This window comes from Suillus fuscotomentosus, assembly GCF_016647785.1.
Source record: "Suillus fuscotomentosus strain FC203 chromosome Unknown F5891scaffold_88, whole genome shotgun sequence".
In the NCBI taxonomy this organism is placed as follows: Eukaryota; Fungi; Basidiomycota; class Agaricomycetes; order Boletales; family Suillaceae; genus Suillus; species Suillus fuscotomentosus.
The window spans coordinates 169871-190260 of record NW_024539600.1 but is presented as its reverse complement, the minus strand read 5'-3'; the positions used below and the strand labels follow the sequence as shown (position 1 = coordinate 190260).

Sequence of the window (20390 nt, the reverse complement as noted above, 5' to 3'; positions counted from 1 at the left end):
AAATCCGACCACTAGTGCAGGCGAAATGAATGCAGAAGTGAATGATACTTGGTTCGGAAGCAAAGGCACTTCATGGACGCCAGGGCAGAATTTCTCATACCCATTTTATTGGGTAGTGACCAATCAGAATGGTCTGGACAATGGCACTTACACCACAAATCCAACGTTCCTGGCTATTCGTGCGTCTGTGTCGCACAATCTATTATGTCCCAACTAACATGTTCGTGAAGAAACTACATATGCAGATGCTGTTGTTTCGTCTATGCAATCGTCGTCATCTGCTGCCGCCGCGTCGTCATCTGCCGCCGCCGCATCGTCATCTGCGGCTGCTCTGTCATCAGCGTCTTTATCACATGCATCTGGGACATCGTCGCTTCCATCGGGAAATGTTCAGTCAAACAACTCAAGTCCACCTTTTCCTCATTGGGCAATAGCAGTCATCGTGGTACTCGGATTTCTCGCCATCGTAGCTGGCGGTGTCTTGATTTGGTTAATCGTGCGCCGTCTACGAAGACGTGGACAGCTCTCGAATCGAGGGTCCATAGGTTCCTCGTCTCCGATGATGGCCAATGCCCAGAACTCCAACTCTCCTCAACTACCGTTGTTGGGGGCTGGGATAGCAGGTGCGGTGGCTGGCCGGACATCATCAGAACAGCATCGGCCTGCATCGATCGTATCTCCGGATGGTGCATCCGATATCTCACGGGCCCACTCTGCAGGCGACACCGGTCCATTTTCAGGAGCCGATGCAGCCATCATGGCGGATGCATTTAGGAAAGCATTGCGCAAACCTGATTTTGCAGGGCCCACTGTTGAGGAGGCCGAGGACCACAGAGATGATGCGATCATGAGTCGTGAATTAGCAGAAGAAGGACGAGACATACGAAGTGTCAGTTCATCACGGGGAGTTAAAGTGGAAACTCTAAGTGAGACTGGTGATACAGTGCAAGATCACTAGGATTTTTTGTGCGCTTTACTTTACTTTATTTCACTTTCGACCTCTCAACGTTGATTGTATATTTTTTCGGATACCTTTCGCAGCCCTCATATTGTTGTCCCACCTTCATCGCCGTTTAGTTCGCACTTTCTAACCCGCATCACACCACTTCTGTAGCCTTCGCTTTTCCATTCCACCGCACCTTTTTCCTTCATTGCAAGGCTGGCTTTTTACCATACATCCGTTGTTATCGTGGTCCTCGGTAATTTGTGGTAGTCGCACTAGACTTTTCGTTCGGACTCCTACTCCCTACCCTGCTCCTACTCCCAGCACTTGCCCTGTATTTTCCCCACGGACACCATCCTGCCACTCCTTGCACCCATATATTGCAACCCACAGCTGTGATTGCATATACTTGACGGGTCACGTCTTCCCACCCCTGCCCGTATGCCGCCCACGAATCACATGCCCTCTCATCTTCAAACTGCTTACGCTCTTTCCAACAATCAATTTTCGGCATGCATGTGGACCATGCCAGCTGGGACGGACGCTCCTTACTCAGGAGGACGGACGCACACTTGGATTTTTCGAACGCTTTCTCATACATCTTTACAGTCCTCATTTTTCTTTTTTTGCTCGTGCCAAAACCTTGTTGACCATATATGCCATCTGGGTTACCATATGACTAGGCAGATTCTCCTTTAATAATGATGATGATGAAACGATCACAAACATCGCGTATACAGTCTGATCGGTCTGGATCTTATACGGAAGGGAGACGGACGTCTCCTTGATTTGGACTGGATCGGGGTATGGCTTTTATTTCTTTGGTATTGGTGCTCTCAGTCATACAAGTTCTCTTTTTCGGGAAATACCCGGTTAGAACAGCAAGGGTGTACGTTTACATCGCTCTCTTCACATACACACGCCGGATAAAGGGTGCGTCTGAAATGGAACCCTCGCTTAACGAAAGGGAAAGAGGCGCATCATTCTATTTTATTGTGGAACTTGAACCTAATCCTGATTGAACACACACACTGTCCGCTGGCAAAGTATGAGAATGTCATGGTCGCATCTTCAAGTGGGAGGACGCCAAGCAAAGCTATGTGGCCCCGGCCAATTACAACGTCGATTATAGCACAGATATTACTGCAACAGAAGGAACGGAGCAAAGGAAGGCGAATGATACCCGAGGTAAAAGGAATGCGCTCACGATGATATTGATATTATACACTGAGTTATAAATCTATACATGAAAAGGTCTTTCTAAATGCAGTCTTGAACTCATCGTATTCAAAAAAGCGGTTTCCTCTTAGGTTGAGGCAGATGAATGCCGATATACAATTGCGCAATAGGTGCAATTATATCTCATTGTTGAACCGTAAGGTGACGCATGAGCAGTTCATATCTGGCAATTATGTCAACGGAGAGTGAGGTTATGCTACGGTCTTTAACGCACGTTAAAAGTGTAACGGCACTATTTGGCACCGTTCGGAACAGGGTGACTGAAAGACCTTTGTAAAGACCCGTCCAGCCCTCTTTCTGAATAATCTTGCGTGTTATGTAAATGATTCCGCGGCGTGCATGTGTTTTCACCATGCCGTCCGAAGATGCATCCTCAGCTATTGGTAATCGGAGCGTCTGCAGCCGTGTGCGTACAACCTCGTGTGGATACGTTGCAATGGATGCAGCCATCTTCGCTATGCCAGAACATAGCAATATTGTGTCGCTCCGTAGCGGCTCATCGGAGTCACCCTCTGCATTTCTTTCAAAATTGTGATGCAGAATAGGTAACTGCTACTCACGGGCCCATATCTTGAGCTTTTCATATAGGGGAAACTGGACGGCTACATGAAATATTCCTAAAAGGCTGGGTAGGAGCCCACGGTAGAACGCGCGGATGCCCTCCGTGCGGTATATTGCGAAAGCTGCATCGAAGGTATGTCGGTATCTAACTTCTCGTCTTGATTGTGTCTATCGCATGCATGAGCCGGGTTGGCAAGTTCGTGAATTGGGTTGTAGGAAGTTGATATTGAACGAAAAACTCATACCATGAAACGTGTTTTGATGACCCATAGTGGATTGGTACGGTTGTGCTCGCAGCACCGGCGATCATCGCGGAAAGGATGTGGAGGGTCCACGGGTGGTCGCGCATCACGGGCTGGTAGCCCTTAGTTTGTGCAGCAGGGTATACTCGGTCATGTTTCGGCACTTGGCCCAGCGGAGGTTCTCCGAAGCGCGTCTTAATCCCGTCATATATCGCAAAGTAGATAGCCATTGTTGGAAGATACCCCAAGATTGTGGGGCCAAGACCACGATACATGCCGCGTATTCCATCATGTTTGAGGGTTGTTTTCACGATGTCTGCAGGGGGGGTGTCAGGTGTGATAAGGGAGATGAGAACGGAGATGAGGGACCGGAGAACATACCGAGGACCCCTTGATAACCCTGCTGCCCTTGGACTGTACGTTGCGCTTGTAACTTGGTCTTGATGCGTCGAAGCGGACAGGTCGCGATGCTGGCAACCAGACCACCTCCAGCACCAGCTGTATGCGGAAAGCCGATATTATTCAGAAAATGGAGCGTATGCAGTAGTTATAGCGCACCGATCATGCTGTTTGCGGTCCATTTTGCTTTTCGCGTCTGCATATCTCTTCCCCACAAAGGGGGTCGCTCGAAGCGCTGTTAGACTTATGCTGGCGTGGTCAATATATATACCGAAGGGAGGAGTCTGACCAACCCACTATGAGCCGACACCTTGCACACCGGATTTGCCGAGTCATCTACTAACTGGCGGCCTTGTCCAACGACACCAAATTCCGACTTTGATCTTGCTACTCCACGGCACAGCAGCTACTTACAACAATACTGGTCCGGATCTTGTATACTGATAAGTATAGGTTGGAACTACCTGGCATGTAAGTGCCTGCGCCATTGACACGGTGAGGGTGCCGTATCGCTAGCAGCTGGCCCAACCTTAAACACTATCTCAGGCTAACACAACTTAATCACAGCGCCCATAAACGTTAAATTTAAATCATGGTAAAAGCACTTACAGAGACGAAATACTTGCCGAGCACTCAAACCCTGTCATGGTGGAAGGCAACTATTACTTCCCCCTGAGTCTGTCAATAACTCACTCCTCGCTTCCTCAGATACAAGGTAAGGCAGTATCGTTGATATAATGTTGATGCACATTTAACTTCAAGTGCTCCGAGTCAGCACTGAGTGTGCTTGGGAAAGGGTGAGCATCCCGGGTCCGTCGACTGTTGCTCAGCGCTGAACTTGTTTTGACGGAATCTTCCTGAAGGACAGCGTCATACTATTCTGCACAGATTCATGGTGACAATGTGAAAGATATCGCATGGTAAGTCGAAGTGTATCTGCCAGGCCGGACTGGTCTGCTAAGTTATCATCCAAAGGTACTACGTGGATCCAAAAACCAAAGCATCGCATATCAAGGATCATGTTGCGTTCTACAAGGCAGGCTATCTTCATGGGGTTCTTCCGCTCTAACGTTATGGCTTGGCTTCAGAATAAAGTAACTATTGAGTGAAAGGGAAAGAAATCATTTTTCACAGCAAGTGCTGCATATTTGTATCCATGTAATTATACAGACTCGAAGAATCAAAAGTCTACCCTAAGTCAAGAGGCGCTTTGGAGGGCCCTGACAGCCGAAGTATCATAGGGAGCTGCTGGAGGCCTAACTGAAGGTACCTGCGTCTGTTTAAATTCGCGAATGAATGAATATTTGGCCGCCATCCATCTACGGCGTACGCTTGCATAAGCGGTCTCCTTACCTGTCACGTGAACTCTTTCGACCACCATTAGCGGCTTAGAGTGTCAGATCTCGCTTGCGTTCATGAATGCAACTCAGGCGAAAGACAGGCTATATAGCCAACTCGCAGCTAGTCTGAAGAACATGTCACGCGCTGTCGGGCAAACAGCAGACCTCTTTGAACAACTTCAGACAGACTTGGACGCCATGAGAGTTCTGGCTGGTACACATGCTGCACAGTAAGTCCTGATTTTGAACTGTACCGTGACATCTTGATTGATGGGGCTTATCATGTTTACTTAGGTTCATGACTGTTGCTGCGGAACTCAGCCCTGAGGCTGATGGGGAGCAAATACAGAAGCCACTATGGTAGGTAGCGCGTCACTGGAAAATTTCGTTATTGAGAAAACCCTGTAGTAAATTATCTTGCGACTTGAGTTCACTCGGGGATCAGAGACACCCAAAGACATTTGGATCCGTTGCATGTAGATCAGTTACTCGAGCACGTCAACCTCATACTATCGATGTCCAGCAAAGATTTCAATACCAGCTTTGCGAGGGGCATGTTTTCTAAAGTGCGATTGTATTGGCTGGGTAAGAACAGAAATACTCGACTAAGCTTTCCTTTTCTTTGTGAGGTTGGGGAATCCCGGCCACCGGCAATCTCCTCTATGAGATGCGTGTCTATACGGATTCTGTGCAAGGAATCAGCCATTGAACTATGTAGAGACAAGGGAAACTCACGCTGCAGAACATTGTTGAGCTTGTTGACACGCGACGAGACACTGAGGTCAATGCTCTTGTCGCCGAAGTCCACTACAATACCGCCGAGGACTGACGGGTTCACCTAAAACTCGTTAAAACTGACTTGAAAAGGTTATGAACAAAATTGAGGTACCTTGTTGGAGATTTTCAGCGACTTTGCCTGCTGAGCTGTCTGAGACTGCTTGAGGATAGTCTCCAACCGGGAGGACAAATCCCTGGGTAGAGGAGTAGCAGACGTGACAACAACTTCCAGTTCTCCCTTGTACTTTGCAACCAGCTCATTGAACCCCTCGATAACACCTTGCGTCTCTCCGAGTCTACCATTCTCCGACAGGACACCGAACAAGTTTTTGTTATGTCAGAGACAGGCTCCTTCTTGGAGCCTTCTGCACGAGAATATATGACAGCGAGGCCCGCAGAGCGATCCTTGGCAGATAGCGTTGGGTTGCTGACGAACGCTTTGAGGTCGGGCACCTCCTTGATGACATTAGAGATGGCGTTCAATTCCGACTGGACCTTGGTGAGCGTTTGCGGTGATTTCGAAAGAGCAGCCGAATAAACAGCTTTGGAGTACTTTTGAGCAATTGTAGAAACTGCTCGCCGTCCCAGACCCAGGGAGGCGGTTGCTGAGCGGAACGAGGAGCACAACATGGTAGGTGTTGGTGATGTGTTTCTCCGAGGTTGTAAGTATCGGGAAAGTGCGGGCTTTGAAATGAAAAGCTCAACCCGGCGTCTCCGCTGATCAAACGATTCTACAGAGGAAACACTGAAGGTGTCGAGAACACTTTCAATGCATAGCCTAAATTATTCTTATTCTAAAGCTAACCTAACTTATATTCGTAAGTTCAGAAGGAATCGGTCGAGAGTGAGGGTGGGTCAGCGGCATGGTGGGAATGCACGAAGTCGATGGTGTATGCAGACCACAAGCCAAGTGATCCTGGGCAATACACCCACAACTCCGATGCAAAATTACTACTATCGAGCACATACGAATCATGATGAGGGAATACCAAATGTAGTTCAGCATGGACCACTACCGAAAGGGAGCACGTCATGAAGCAGCTGCCCCCGACGAACCAACCGCTTTTGCATTGGGCAACTTCTTATCACCAGTGGTCAGCTGTTCCAGGTCTGCAGCCTTGAAATAATGAGGAGCGACTGAAAGGTGTCATTAACATTATGAGGGAGACAACTCGAATGATAGTACTTGCCTTCCATTAGCCATGACGGCTTGATTTCCATGATTTGTCTGATGGGGAGCAAAGCGATTAGATGCATATGGTTTGTCGAAAAAAGGACTTGCCTCATGTATGATTTTGAGGTCATAACAAGCTCATAATATAGCACCGTTTTGACGGGCGGTTGGTGTTGGAAAAGACTTGATGAGGGGTGGATATATACGGTGTGATGCGTCTTCAGCGTCCGGTAAGAGTCGCCGCTCTTCTGGAGTTGGGCCTGAGAATGTTGCATGAGTATACTTTCATGCGTCGACTACGAATTATTCGACTTACAGTATTGTAAAAGTACCCCGACGTGATAGCTTTCTGCACAGGGCTGACGTCGTTTGCGTTCGGATTACTCTGAATAACGACTTCAACACGTTCACAAAGCCCAGCAAGTTGATCCCGGATATCCCGCGCCCGACTAAGACTCTTGAACTGCAAAAATTGCTCGTAGCAGAACTGTTGCGAATAATTCGTATCGGCCCATTGCTCCCAGACGTTGAGCAATGTGAAGTGATCTCCTCCTGTGCGAACGAAATTTTGACGTGCTTGGTCTGCATGCATTTTTTTATCTTTGGGACGATAAAACAGCGACGAGGATTCAGAGAGCATTGCTATAATGGTCAATACCTGGTGATGGGATAGCGTCAGCATCAACATGTTATTTCAAGATATGGAAGCCCATACCTCGTCAGTACACGAGTACTTTTCGCTAGAAATGATGGCTTTAGATAACATGGGATCAACAGGGAACTCTGCCATCCGTCGACCCAGTTTCGTCAGCTCCCCACGATCGTTCAATGCCCCCAGAGCATAGAGCAGCTCTAGTGCCCTGATAAGCGTCTCTCCCGGAGGTGGGTCCATAAACTCAAAGTCCATGAAGTTGTTAATTCCGAGTGATTTCAGTAACAGGACAGTCATTCCAAGGTTCGTGCGTTGAATTTCAGGTACGGTATTCTCCTCGAGCTCGTTTGCAAACGCCCATTTCGTGTATAGTCGGAAGGCTTTGCCGGGCCCCACGCGACCTGCACGGCCTGCTCTTTGGTTGGCTGATGCACGAGAACACTGGGACGCACAGTGAAATGAGTTGTAAGCACAAAGATAATACAGCGTCATCACTTACCGGAACCACGATCAAGGAAGACATGCCAGTACGAGGATTATACGAGTTTTGCTTGACAAACCCAGGATCGATAACGAAGACCACACCTTCGATAGTGATTGACGTCTCTGCGATGTTTGTAGCGAGCACGACCTTTCTTGCGCCATCCGGCGTTGGTTCAAAGATCTTGGCTTGCATATCGCTGGGCAAGTTGGCGTAAATTGGACAGATGATTAACTCGGCGATCTTGTTCCCGAGCGCCCGAGCCGTCTCCTGCAGATTTTCTTGAGCTGCTTCGATTTCGTCTTGGCCCTGCATAAGAGTGAGCAGGACGATGCAGTAATGAGGATCTGGCACGCACCGTAAAGAACACAAGGATGTCGCCTTTGGGCTGTGTTGTATGGATCTGGAAGACGGTAGTGATGGCTGCGTGCAGGTAATTGGCCTCTGGCTGTGGCGTGTAATGAATGTCGACCGGGTATCGACGCCCAGGGACTGCGAACAACATTAGTATTACATTTGTCATCTGCAAACTATAGCTACCCACCATAAAATACCGGTGCATTGTCAAAGTACTCGCTGAACTTCTCAGCATCCATGGTCGCGCTCGAGATCAACAATCTCAGCTCAGGCCTGAATCTTGCAATATCCTGACAAACAGAGCCCCTCAGAACCTAAAGCAAACCGTGAGAAGTAGCACCACACACCTTGACGAGAGCAAAAAGAATGTCCGTACTCAGAGTCCGCTCGTGTGCCTCGTCAATAATCAGTGCTGCATATCCGGCTAAGTCTGGTTCAGTCAGAAACTCTCGAAGGAGCATTCCGTCCGTCATGTACTTGAGCACTGTCTTGTCGCTCGTGCAGTCCTCAAACCGGATGGAATAGCCTACTTCGTACCCAACTTTGGTACCCATCTCCTCAGCAACGCGCGCCGCTACGGACATTGCAGCCACACGACGAGGTTGTGTGCAACCCACTTTCTGTCCATTGGCTGTGTACCCGGCTTCGTGCAGGTACTGCGGAAGTTGAGTTGTCTTGCCTGAGCCGGTCTCGGCGACGACAATAAGCACCTGATGTTCCTTAATGGCCTCCAGCAGTGGTTCTCGGTATGTGTATATTGGCAGAGATTTGCGAGTTTCATCGATGGTTTGCGCTGGATTAAAGCCGTCAGATACCATTACCAGAGAGGGAAGTTATGTACTAACCTCGTTTTTCAGCCTCTTGAATTTGTTGGTGCAAGAGTTTGTCCTTGGCACTCATCATTCCCTCCCCCTTGAGCGTCTGGTCCATGACGAACTTAATGGTCTGGCTCTCATCAAACACGTACTCGTAATCGTCGGGGACCTCCCTTTTGTCCATAGCGCCCGTCCGAAATGTGCTGTGCAGCGTTTGACTAGCCTCCCACTGGTCGACATCTGTGACAAACTGGTCATCCTTGGGTTTGGCCTCTTCGTATCGCTTGTAAAGTGCATTCTGCTTTTTCTCCTTGTCGATTTTGCCCTGCTCCGTAATGTAGTCTTCAGGTAGCATGTAACCATCCCACTTGTCGTTGATCTTGAGACGCTCCTCGACAAGCCGCAGAATCTCTTTCTTACGCTCCAAGTCCTCCTGCTCCTGCTTCGTGACCTTCATTCCATGGAAATAGGCCTCCTCGTCCGCGATCTCCTTCCTCAGGAGCTCAATTTGCTGCACCTCACGTTTGGTTAGGTATTCCTGCCGAGAATGCAACCGCAGTGAAGGAAGTGCATGCGTCCGTGCTTCAGCGTCATCTGCAAGTTGTCGACGTTGTGCAGCCTCGGCCGCCGCACCTGCATTACGAGAGGAGCGATCCTCGACGACCTTTTTTGTCTTTTCCCGGTCTTTTTCACGCACCCGCTCAGCAAACGCATCTCGTTCCTTCATATCCTGTACTCGCTCTCGTTCTTTTCTTTCATCCTCATCCTCTGGAATGTCCATTGCTTCTTCATCCGCATTGGTTTCAACATCGTCTGGTTTCCGTCGCTTCCGATACTTCTCTTCCTCATCGCTTTCCCATTCTCTGCTATCGTGCTCTCTCTTCCTCAGATGCCGGTCACGCTTCTCCTTACCGCTTCCTCTGTCCTCCTTGTGCTTCTCCTTGCTGCTACTTCCCTCCTTCCGCTTCCCCTTCAACTCCGAAACACCAGGGGTAGCCTCATCTTCAAGCAAAAACTCAAACCTGCGGGCATTCAGTGCCTTCGCCTCCTTCTCAGCTTGCTTCCGGGTATGGTCTGCTGAAGACTTGTGTTTGCTTTTCCTAGGGACGCGAGAGAAGAGCTCGTTGATGAATACATGTGCGTCGGGTGTGTTTGGAAGGCCAGAAGCAGTGAGAGAGGAGAATAGAGCGTCTGGCGTTTTTGATGTCGATGCTAGAAGACAACATTTGAGTAATGACAAGTGGAAACATATGGAATGGGTCATACCCGAAGCCTGTACGAAGTCGATGATACTCCGGTCTGCAAGACCAAAAAGCTGTAAAGCGATATCAGGTGAGGTGTATATGGCGGGGGGAACGGACGTTACCCTAACACAGTTATCGCTGATGAAACGGTGAAGGTCGCTCGACATAAGGCTCTAGATGTGACAAGGTTTAGCTGTTACATATATGAAGCCACGACAATGTCACACTACTAAATATGTCAATTCGTGCTTAAACGCTTTCGCCACAAAATTACCAAATTTGGTATCTTGTTGATCTGTAGACTCGTCCGAAGTGTCGTCACCGTGCTCGACATCGAACAAGATGGGAGACGGCCGCGAACGACACTCAACTTCCAAGCATAAACGTAGTAGAGACAAGGATGATCACAAAAGCAAGAAAAAACACAAGTCCGAGCACAAATCCCACAAACGCAAGTCTCACACAGAAGAGGTCAACATCACGGACGATGACGCCAACGAAGATGATATGTGGGTCGAGAAGAACATCGACAACGACGGAGAACGGGTGAGTACGTATTTGTCTTGCCTACGTGGCGCTGACATGTTTTGCTCATCAGCTTCTCGCAACGGATATTCCAACTGCAGAGAGCCTGAAGATCACGAGTCATGCAACTGCCGGAGAGGCAGACCCGTCGCTGCCACCTAATTTGACAACGGAAACGAGACTACAACGTGACGAATGGATGCTCATGCCATCTGGTGGTATTGCAGAACCTTTGAATTTGTCGAGGCCATCTGCCCAGGGGTTACCCACAGGAGACGAGACTTTTACAGAGGACTACGGCGAATCCTCTTCGAGCCAACGCATACCTGCCGGAGGCGTCGACTTCTTTTCTTCTCTTGGCACCGAACGCAAGCGACCACCACGACCTGACAAAGCTGATCCTGACAAGGTACAGTACCACTCCTTCAGTCTTCATACATAAGCCGAAAATATACTTCCAGATCAAAATCAGTTCTAAAGAACTCAACCAAGACATCCGTACTGGACGTTCAATCGATAATGATGTACCTCCCCCACCTCCAAAGGTCACAACCCCTGGTGGCCCAGGCTCTAATTGGCGCATGATGCGTCTTCGGCGCGTATACGAGACCGCAGAAGAGGAAAACAAACCCATCGAAGAAGTTGCGCTCGAACGTTTTGGTACGCTGCAAGCATTTGAAGAAGCCAAAGAAGAACGGCGCATCCTTGACGAACGTCAAGGCAAGCGTTCAGAACGGAAGGACGAGAGAGGTCGAGGGCGGGAGACTGGCGGGGAGAAACGGTTCATGTTTACTGATGTTGGTGCGAGCGGCGCTTCGTCGCGTAGCTCGTCCTTCAGACGTCCTGGATCAGGTCCAACAGGAAGTACCCCATCCACGCCATCCCCCACCAATCCGCCTGCGAACCGGCGTCTCGATTCTTTACGTTTGCCATCGCAGGCTGCATCGCCACTCGCACAGTCACATACGCCAATCCCGAACGTCATGACACCGTCTATGGCGTCAACAAGTACACGTCGTGCCATGTCGCCTTCATCGCTGAACAAGTTACAAGCTCAGGTTCTGCGTGCAAAATTGATGAATGCGCCGAACGCTGAGACACTTGAAGAAGAGTACGAAGCAGAGGTGAGACGGGCGAATGGTGAGGAGGGAGGAGTCAGGACGCACGTGGAAGTGCTACCGACATTGGATGCCAGAGGACGAATGTATGATGTTGGTCATGGCAAGGATGACTCAGAGAAGGGGCCCGGTAACAAGAGGAAGAAAGAGAAGGTAAATTTGCATTCTTCAATACCATCTCGCTGACTATATGCTGGTTAGTTTGAAACGCGTGATGCGAAGACGGGAGAACTTCTCAGGTATAACGCTGATGACGATGAGATCACTCTGGGAGAAATGGTTAGGCAGGAGCGATTTGGAGCGGGAATGGCAGACCAAAAGAATTTGGATGCCCAATTCGCAAAGGCCATCATGGGAGATGGCAAGTTTCAGGTGCGGAAGTTCTAACAACTTCTGTGCTCCTCCTGACACTCATAATACTATCTACAGAATGATCTTGACTACATGGACGATAATGCGGAACGACTTGGGCGGCAAAAGATGCGAACCGACGCAATGAAACGACAGTTTGCTGTTCACGGTAGGTTTGCATCCTCTATCTTAGTTCTTGATTCCGAACAATTCTCCCGATCAGACTACAAACGGACTCAAAAAGCCCTCGCAACATGCCAGTTCTGCTACGGTGAAGACGATTCCCCTCCAAAAGCACCTGTTGTGGCGATGGGCACACAAGCCTACCTCTCTTGTACGCTGAATGAGGAACTTCTAGACGGACATTGTCTCATCGTACCTATACAACATCACCTTACAATGCTGGAGGCTGATGATGACGTCTGGGACGAAGTGCGAGTGCGTAACCACCACTTTCTACATACAAGCATACTGACACATCCTATAGAATTTCATGAAAAGCGTTATGCGCATGTTCGCTGAAGAAGACAAAGGAGTCATCTTCTACGAAACTGTCATCTCTCTCAAACCGCAAAAGCATACCTCCATCGAGTGTGTACCGCTCACATGGGACAAGTACGACGATATTCCAGCATACTTCAAGGAGAGCATCCTCGCATCTGAAGCAGAGTGGTCGACACATAAGAAGGTTATCGATTTTTCCGCGCGGCCTGGGGGGTTCAGACGCGCGATGGTGCCGAACCTTCCATATTTCATGGTGCAGTTTGACTATAAAGGGGAGAAGGGATACGGGCATGTTATTGAGGGCACAGGAGAGTCTGCGGCGACTGGTGAGGAGGATGGGGCGTTAGATGAAGGGGATAAAGGCGGTGGGGATTTTCCGGGGTGTGTCTTTGTTTTTTGCATGCTTGATGATTGGTTGCTGAAGGTGCTTACTTGCAGATATTTTGCGGGAGAGATTATTGGGAATGTGCTGGATCTTGATCCACGTCGGTGGATGCGACCACGGAGGGTTGACTATCGGCATAACAAGGATCGGATACAGAGGTTCAAGAAGATGTATGAGAAGTTTGATTGGACAGGGTTGATTGGGAAGTCGTGATTCATTCGTTGACCTTGTTCGTTATTCTGTTGTCACCGTGTTGCATTGATATCGTATATAGTAAATGCTTGTGAATTTCTTCGTCACATGAGTCAGAACCGGATATACTCCCTGATTGCTCCCTGATCATTAAAGTCCAACTTTACTCAGGCGGAACCTCCAACATCGAATAAGCTGTTGTAGTAGGCCTCAGAACGTGGCGATGTCGATGCTGTTAATGCAACTAGCATCACCTACGCGTATAGCCGTGTGCGGGAGCCTGACTCGGAGATATGGCTCTATGTGCATGCGTACACTGAGTACTGCTGGTAATGGCAAGACTGACCAGGCGCTTCGTCGGTCATATCTATACGGTATGCTATAGACATGCACGTCTGACCTAGATTTCAAGCTGAATGATGACCAGTACCCTCGTCGTCTGACCGGATGCTGGACAAGTCTTTGAGCACACCATCCGACATCATCATATACGACCTCGAGGACAGCGTACCGCCTTCTCTTCACGACAAGGACAGTGCAAGACAACGGCTGAGTACGTTCCTAAGCGTACGTGGGCACATTCGTATTCTCCGTATCTTGGGCCTGACGCTTGGATAGCGCACACCAGAGCACAAGCTTCCGCACCCCGAGCGTATCGCTGTCCGCCTAAATGACATTACTATGCCTTTTTTTGAGAACGATATATCCGAAATCGTAGGTGTTCGATATCCCCGTCATGCATATCTTACTCAAGTTTTGCCTGTCACCTAGCTCAAGTCACCTTTCGTCCGAACACTCGTACTGCCCAAGATCCACTCCGCCCGCGACCTTCATCACGTCTCGCGAGCCGTTCGAATTTCACGGGCCAGAACCTCCACGTCATTCCCCATACGAATCATTGCGAGTGTCGAAAGCGCCCGCAGCGCATGGAATCTCGGGGAGATTGCTTCTTGGGCTTCGGAGTATGGCCCAGATGTTGGTGGGAAGTTGGGCGCTCTACTCGTATGTTTCTTCTTTATCAGTGTTCCTAGTTAGTTGATGGAATATGTCTGTAGTTTGCAGCAGAAGACTGTATAGTGCTTTTCTACTCGGGCACAAGTGGAAAGCTTATTTGGATACAGATTGTGCTGATACTTCGGTGGTGCGGACGCCTTCGAGGCTTGAGCTTCTATATGTACGTTCCCAGATTGCAACTGCTGCCAAGGCTTTCGGATTGGATGCCATAGATATGGTCCGTGGATTCCACTGCCATGTTTGAACTAAAGTCGAGCATCATAGGTCTGTGTCAACTACAAAGACCTTAATTATCTAAAAGACGAATGCGAAGATGGCCGGAGGCTTGGTTTCAACGGGAAGGTAAATACTGTCTTGATTTGAAGTGGGACACATACTGAACATGACTATCGTTTCTAGCAAGCTATCCACCCCACACAAGTTGATACCATTCATTCGACATTTGTTCCTACGGAGAAGGGTGCGTCATCTCCATCCAAATTTAACTGTGACCGACGTCCTCGCGTAGAAATTCTTCGCGCCGCAAAGATTCTCCACCAAATGGAAGTTGCACATTCATCTCAAAAGGGCGCCTTTGGCCTAGAGATGGAGGGGGGTGGTAAGGAGATGATCGACGCTCCGATGTTGAAGCAGGTGGGTCCGTACGGTTTCTTATTCAGTAAAGTGTCTGATACATTGGCCAGGCTGAGAATATTATTCGAGTCGCTAAGGCAGCTGGCTTGGAGATTCCTAGTGTAGGTTAATTGCAAAATAATGTATCGTGTTCAGGTGCAGTGAATGGTATGTTGTTCAGCATCTTGCTCAATCAGCCAGTAAGCACCCTGCAAAACACCGGCAGTAGTCTTTGGAAAAATCGTCGCACAGATCGGCAAGCTTTCTAGCCTCCTAGAATTATTCGCTCCCCTCATCATGATCCGTCTATTGATTGTATCTTTGGGGTAATACGCTCACATTTTGATCAACCTCAACGACGGCACTGATGACTCGTGTGCAACAGACAACATTGTAACCTGCAGAAAATACCGTTTTCCTCTCTTCCAATTATGGATCACACACGAGAGCTGATATGCTCCTATACTGCATCAACGCAGTTGTGATGGTGAAGTTCTTGGAAAGCGACCTGGACCAACTTTCGGTCGAGTTTAACTTGGCGACATCAGACTCAAGTTATCACTCCTCTTTTTCTTAGACTGCTTTTTGTGAGGGAACATGGATGCCGGTTCTACAAACTTCCTATTTTTCTGCCACTGCTCGTAATTTGATCTTACTTAGGTGGCAACCTAATCAATCATGCTCTGGAGCTGCGACATGTGACCGAAAATCCATAAAGAAGGAACGGTCTTCCGATGGTTAGTAAACAAGATCAAATGCGAGTAGACCTTTGGTGTATCTCTAATTCCCACCTAGAAACTCTTATCTTGGCCAATTATATCTCAGGTCATGTGTCCTCGTCATAAGTGTCATCACCGAGAATGCGATATTCAAGTACTGGCTTCACGGAACTACCTTGCTTGATTGCACCTTATCATCCTGAGTCCTACCAGCACCATGTCAGACCTTCCCTCCGCCATCCACCCCGACATTCTTCCCCGCCTCGACCCTGAATACGTCGCGTTCCATAATATCCATCTAGCCCACCGCGTGCCCCCGCACACGATCCCCTGGCATCCGGATATCAGGAAGGCACCCTACATCCCAGGTGGCTCGCCTATTAGGACAGTCGGGGCTGTCAAAGATATCAGTCTGCAGAACTGCAAGATTCGGGCTTTCATACCTGAAGGAACTCCTCCTGCAGAAGGGTGGCCGGTGTTGTTATATATCCATGGAGGTAACGGTCTATGATTATTCGGCAGATTTCAGCTGAGAATCCTAAGGTGGATGGACGCTTGGGAGTATCGATACTTTGAACTCATTCATATCTCGCCAATGCAAAGGTGAGGTCGGACAGTGAAGACCGTTGTCGGACTGGAGTTTACTAATTGCGTTTAAGATAACAACTGCGTTTCGGTGGCTCTGGACTATCGCTTGGCTCCTGAGGACCCATATCCTGCAGCGGTCGAGGACACGGTTGATGCGTTGAAATTCATTTACTACAACGGGAAGGCAGAGTTCAACGCGAATGTGAACAAAATCGCGGTTGGAGGGTCATCCAGGTGCGTACCGTCCCATCCCGTGTGAATCCATGATGAAACATAACTTTTGTCAGCGGCGGCAATTTAGCTGCAATCGCATGTCTCAAGGCGCAAGAACTCACGCCTCCCATCCCCATCATCTTCCAGCTGTTGATTGTGCCTGGTAAGCACAGAGCACTGCACATGTCCGTCTCCCTTACCAGCTTGCAGTGACTGACAACACGGCATCCGTCACCGACGAGAGATATCCGTCTTGGAAAGAGTGCCAGAACACCGTTTGGCTGTGCGAAGGGCGGATGATGTGGTTCCGCAACATGTACCTTCCTGACCCTGCGACCTGGGCAGAGCCAGACAACTCGCCTATCTTCGCGTCGGATGCTTTGCTTGCCAAGGTCCCGCCTGCATTCGTTAGCGTCTGCGAACTTGATATTCTGCGAGATGAAGGGCTTGCGTATGGCGAGAAGTTGAAGTCGCTTGGGGTGAAGGTAGAGGCAAAGGTTTACCCAGGAGCACCGCATCAGATTCTTGGGATGGATGCTGCGCTGAAAGTTGGGAAGCAGCAGGCTGACGACGCCATCAAGGCTGTGGGAGATGCTTTCAACGCGGCATAGGTATTGATATGGATGTTACAGAGAATAGTGGTGGATTGTGTACGATTACACTGAATGCGAAGACATGCAAGGGCCGCAGTTATATTATAAGACAGCCTTGTCATTGTCTTTCGGAAAGATGGTTTGTTTTCCAAGGTCCAGTCTGCGTACATGTCTGTGAACTGCAGTTAAGAAATCGCGCATGGCGTGGAATCAGGAGTGGATGCAGAGGTGAAGGTTTACCCAAGAGCCAAGAGCGCTGCGTCAGATTTTTGGGATGAACGCTGCGCTGAAAGTTGGAAACAGCGATATACGTGCCAGAGGAGACCGATCAGATGTTACTACGGGCATGATTCGAGGCAGATGCGCATTAGGCTACCGTATACAACATTCATCGAAGACGACGGTTAGCAAAAGCATGCTACTTTCGATGATATTCTCTTGCCGAATCTTCCCTGCGTTGACTATTCTCCTAGTTAGGTGACGAGATCGAGTTGCGAAATGAAGATCTGGACGGGGAATGGGTTGTGTAGGACAATGAACCATCATCCGTGCTAGTCGACGTCTTAATATTCCTCTTACCTTACGATAGAAAGCCGAGAGCAAGCACTCCGCACTCGAATAGGGCTATGTCCGACGTAGGGTCACAGACCATAAAACTGATTTTTTTTAAATGTTCCTCTTGCAACGGTTGACATTGTCGAACGATGCATTGCACGAGTTTCATGACGAGTAATCATGATTGATGTACGTAGTTGCCAAACGATATGAAGAGATTAGACCACTGAAGAACTAGAAGCAAACATGAAATAGTGTACCAGTATTAATGTCCATCGGCGTGTGGGGGAGTTGCACAGTAGAAGAGACAACGAAATGAGTCCGCCATAGGAGGGGCCGTGGCTACGCGCTTGCTGCGCTTAGCGCGGTAGGAATAGTCGCAGGAGCGGATGTCGAGGCGGCAGTAGACTGAGTCTGTAATGATGACGCCTGGGCATGGACTTGGCTTTGCTGCTGTGTTCGTTGTGCATTTTCATTAGCGTGCTGAGGTGATGCACAGCAACAAAAAAGCACGAGATGAGCCAATAATCGGACGGGTAGTGGGTATCTGCGACGTGGTGTAGTAGGATTAGTACCTGGAGCAGGCTGTGTCGTAGATGATTCCTGGGCGTGCGATTGGGTCTGCTGCTGCGTTTTTTCTGGCGGTGGGGGAGCAGTGAATATAACCTGAACAGAAATGATTAGACAATGGCGATGGGAAGTGCACGCAAAGATGTATACCTCTCTGTCCTTTACTGCAGCCACTTCGACGATACGAGGACCACGAGAGAGGATCGACCACCTTGGGCGTTGCTGGAGATCGGTTGCTTCATCAACATTCGAGTGAGAGTGGTGGAAAAGGGATAAAAAATGTTTGAGAAGAGGTGCCAGAGTGCTGCGAGCGGGAGAACGATGGGTACTACGTGTTGCGGATGACTGAGAATACATACAGTCAGAACAAGAACTGATCAAACAAAAGCAGACGACTCACCTGGGGGCCATTTTGTAGGCCATCGAAAAAGGCTGGTGGTATTCGACGGGCCTGGATAGGTGGACGTCGAGTAGCATTGCTCTAGAGTGACGATCTTAACTTGGTTAAAAAGACCAAGAAACATGTTACGTACGTTCATTCGAGCTGGGACCTGCAAATGGGAGATTAGCATCGTGTCTACTAAAGAACCGTGAAATTCACATTAGATAGTGGTTGGAGGAGGGCTTCAAGGCCATCTTCCTTGAGGATGGCTTGAATGTCCCACACATACGTGTTTCCGTTTTTAGCAGCTTTCCATCAGCGGAAAGGGCTGCGCAGAGCACAGCATCTTCGTGTCGGAGGGGTGGACCAACTGGGAGGTTTGTGTCGAGATTCCATAGACGCGCTGTTTTATCGATGGATGCACATACAAGCAATCGTTCAAGGTGATGACACATCGGGGTGAACGATATTGAAAAGAGGTTTATATGTTGTACAAAATGTGAAGACAATATTTAATATTTAAACTAACATAAAGATGGGTACACGACTTCAAATTTTGGTGGTGTTTTGTGTGTAATCCAAAATATCAAATATTCACAACCATATTCCCACAGACAATATGTCAACAAACATAAGAAATATAGTCAGATTTTTCATGTCTGCTTCAACTTAAAGTTCAATTTCCATGTAAAACTTTGGAGAAAACTTGAAGTTTTACAGATGACATGACATTAAAACTCGATTTAAATGTCAAGCTTTGGCAAAACTTCAAGTTTTCTCCAAAGTTTTATGTAAGAATCAAACTTTAAATTGAAGCAGACATGGAAAATCTGATTATATTTATTATATTTGTTGACATATTGTCTGTGGGAATATGGTTGTGAATATTTGATATTTTGGATGACACACAAAACACCACCAAAATTTGAAGTTGTGCACCCATCTTTATGTCAGTTTAAATATTAAATATTGTCTTCACATTTTGTACAACATATAAACCTCTTTTAAATATCGTTCACCCTGATGTGTGACATTGACCACCTTCCAGATTGGCGATCACCGGCACCTGCCAAGTCGCTGTGTCCAATATCCTAATCCGGTTATATGAACCGGAGATAAGTTTTCCGTTGGCCGTCCATGCCAGGCTCCTAAACATTTTGATATCTCGTTTCAGCCTATACTGTTATAAAGATGTATCTATACTGTACTATAAGCCAGAAACTCCGATACATCATTCAGTTTAATTGTCCACTATCCAGACAGGATGTATCCCTAGGGCAGCTGCTTTACAGGCTTACTAATCATAAAAACGGAGGTTGAATGCTATATATGGACATTGTCCACCTGTTGACCCTTGCCTCCCGTAGGACCCAATATTTGGTTCTTCTGCATCGGCTTCCATTGACTGGATTTTTCAATGAGCAGGTCCATTGAGGGCAGATCTCTCTTGAATCTGAGGTGAGTGCCTGTACCTGCCTGTACCTGCTTATGATCTTGTCTTTATAGTATTTTCATCTATCTTTTTGACTTCACCTAGTGCCTATGAGGAACTTCCTGTGCTTGGTATGTTTTTCTTTGCACATCCACTTGTTTTGTTGAATTCCTCCGATTTCTCAGTTCACATCCTTTTTTTTCTTTCACCTAGACGCACCGTCCTCATGTACTTGCATTTTGCCAGGTTATGCTTTGTCCTATCCGACATTCTCGCCACGTAATTCGCCACTTTGAATTCCTCTGATTTCTCAGTTCAAATCCTTTTTTTTCTTTTTCCTAGACGCACCGTCCTCATGTGCTTGCATTTTGCCAGGTTATGCTTCGTCCTATCCATCATTCTTGCCATGTAAC

The 20390-nt window shown here is 48.2% G+C and overlaps 10 protein-coding genes across 10 annotated transcripts; 6 read left to right on the top strand and 4 right to left on the bottom strand.

Annotated features, from left to right (window-relative positions):
• Nucleotides 1–958, top strand: F5891DRAFT_1256868 (uncharacterized protein; the record flags this gene model as incomplete). The annotated part of the gene is made up of 2 exons (XM_041370039.1): nucleotides 1–179; nucleotides 231–958. Exons 1-2 carry the CDS (start codon nucleotides 26–28, stop codon nucleotides 956–958), a joined length of 882 nt encoding a protein of 293 aa, XP_041219506.1. The 5' UTR covers nucleotides 1–25.
• Nucleotides 959–2033: 1075 nt separating this feature from the next.
• Nucleotides 2034–3680, bottom strand: F5891DRAFT_1064461 (mitochondrial carrier domain-containing protein). The gene is made up of 6 exons (XM_041363059.1): nucleotides 3544–3680; nucleotides 3367–3483; nucleotides 3027–3301; nucleotides 2743–2911; nucleotides 2397–2694; nucleotides 2034–2345 (listed from the first exon to the last, which is right to left on the bottom strand). The coding sequence occupies exons 1-6, from the start codon at nucleotides 3584–3586 to the stop codon at nucleotides 2306–2308; spliced, it is 942 nt and encodes a 313-aa protein (XP_041219505.1). The 5' UTR covers nucleotides 3587–3680; the 3' UTR covers nucleotides 2034–2305.
• Nucleotides 3681–3987: 307 nt separating this feature from the next.
• F5891DRAFT_1064454 (DUF427-domain-containing protein) lies at nucleotides 3988–4693 on the top strand (the record flags this gene model as incomplete). Its single annotated transcript, XM_041363058.1, has 5 exons — nucleotides 3988–4032; nucleotides 4062–4099; nucleotides 4248–4304; nucleotides 4360–4420; nucleotides 4473–4693. Coding segments are annotated over 5 exons (222 nt in total), but the record flags the coding sequence as incomplete, so codon positions are not given.
• A 109-nt stretch (nucleotides 4694–4802) lies between these two features.
• F5891DRAFT_897071 (uncharacterized protein) lies at nucleotides 4803–5058 on the top strand (the record flags this gene model as incomplete). Its single annotated transcript, XM_041373386.1, has 2 exons — nucleotides 4803–4954; nucleotides 5019–5058. Coding segments are annotated over 2 exons (192 nt in total), but the record flags the coding sequence as incomplete, so codon positions are not given.
• Nucleotides 5059–5277: 219 nt separating this feature from the next.
• F5891DRAFT_1064450 (OSCP, subunit 5 of the stator stalk of mitochondrial F1F0 ATP synthase) lies at nucleotides 5278–6232 on the bottom strand (the record flags this gene model as incomplete). The annotated part of the gene is made up of 4 exons (XM_041363057.1): nucleotides 5847–6232; nucleotides 5614–5805; nucleotides 5460–5562; nucleotides 5278–5410 (listed from the first exon to the last, which is right to left on the bottom strand). Coding segments are annotated over exons 1-3 (580 nt in total), but the record flags the coding sequence as incomplete, so codon positions are not given.
• A 299-nt stretch (nucleotides 6233–6531) lies between these two features.
• F5891DRAFT_962284 (pre-mRNA splicing factor) lies at nucleotides 6532–10391 on the bottom strand (the record flags this gene model as incomplete). The annotated part of the gene is made up of 10 exons (XM_041375889.1): nucleotides 6532–6638; nucleotides 6674–6935; nucleotides 6992–7333; nucleotides 7391–7768; nucleotides 7827–8117; nucleotides 8167–8300; nucleotides 8353–8471; nucleotides 8511–8958; nucleotides 9011–10192; nucleotides 10247–10391. 10 exons carry the CDS (start codon nucleotides 10389–10391, stop codon nucleotides 6532–6534), a joined length of 3408 nt encoding a protein of 1135 aa, XP_041219501.1.
• Nucleotides 10392–10499: 108 nt separating this feature from the next.
• Nucleotides 10500–13408, top strand: F5891DRAFT_1064447 (CwfJ C-terminus 1-domain-containing protein-like protein). The gene is made up of 8 exons (XM_041363056.1): nucleotides 10500–10770; nucleotides 10823–11158; nucleotides 11211–12020; nucleotides 12069–12239; nucleotides 12297–12387; nucleotides 12442–12656; nucleotides 12706–13103; nucleotides 13161–13408. The coding sequence occupies exons 1-8, from the start codon at nucleotides 10567–10569 to the stop codon at nucleotides 13318–13320; spliced, it is 2385 nt and encodes a 794-aa protein (XP_041219500.1). The 5' UTR covers nucleotides 10500–10566; the 3' UTR covers nucleotides 13321–13408.
• Nucleotides 13409–13606: 198 nt separating this feature from the next.
• F5891DRAFT_962289 (citrate lyase beta subunit) lies at nucleotides 13607–15056 on the top strand (the record flags this gene model as incomplete). Its single annotated transcript, XM_041375890.1, has 10 exons — nucleotides 13607–13673; nucleotides 13727–13866; nucleotides 13918–14013; nucleotides 14071–14301; nucleotides 14355–14370; nucleotides 14421–14530; nucleotides 14578–14655; nucleotides 14713–14773; nucleotides 14822–14946; nucleotides 14997–15056. 10 exons carry the CDS (start codon nucleotides 13607–13609, stop codon nucleotides 15054–15056), a joined length of 984 nt encoding a protein of 327 aa, XP_041219499.1.
• A 332-nt stretch (nucleotides 15057–15388) lies between these two features.
• Nucleotides 15389–17184, top strand: F5891DRAFT_741204 (Alpha/Beta hydrolase protein). Its single transcript, XM_041373051.1, has 7 exons — nucleotides 15389–15532; nucleotides 15586–15662; nucleotides 15721–16141; nucleotides 16188–16247; nucleotides 16304–16466; nucleotides 16520–16608; nucleotides 16656–17184. Exons 3-7 carry the CDS (start codon nucleotides 15862–15864, stop codon nucleotides 17054–17056), a joined length of 993 nt encoding a protein of 330 aa, XP_041219498.1. The 5' UTR covers nucleotides 15389–15532; nucleotides 15586–15662; nucleotides 15721–15861; the 3' UTR covers nucleotides 17057–17184.
• A 751-nt stretch (nucleotides 17185–17935) lies between these two features.
• Nucleotides 17936–18941, bottom strand: F5891DRAFT_1281854 (uncharacterized protein; the record flags this gene model as incomplete). The annotated part of the gene is made up of 6 exons (XM_041370504.1): nucleotides 17936–18259; nucleotides 18314–18508; nucleotides 18564–18644; nucleotides 18697–18714; nucleotides 18765–18853; nucleotides 18917–18941. The coding sequence occupies 6 exons, from the start codon at nucleotides 18939–18941 to the stop codon at nucleotides 17936–17938; spliced, it is 732 nt and encodes a 243-aa protein (XP_041219497.1).
• Between the last annotated feature and the right edge of the window lie 1449 nt (nucleotides 18942–20390).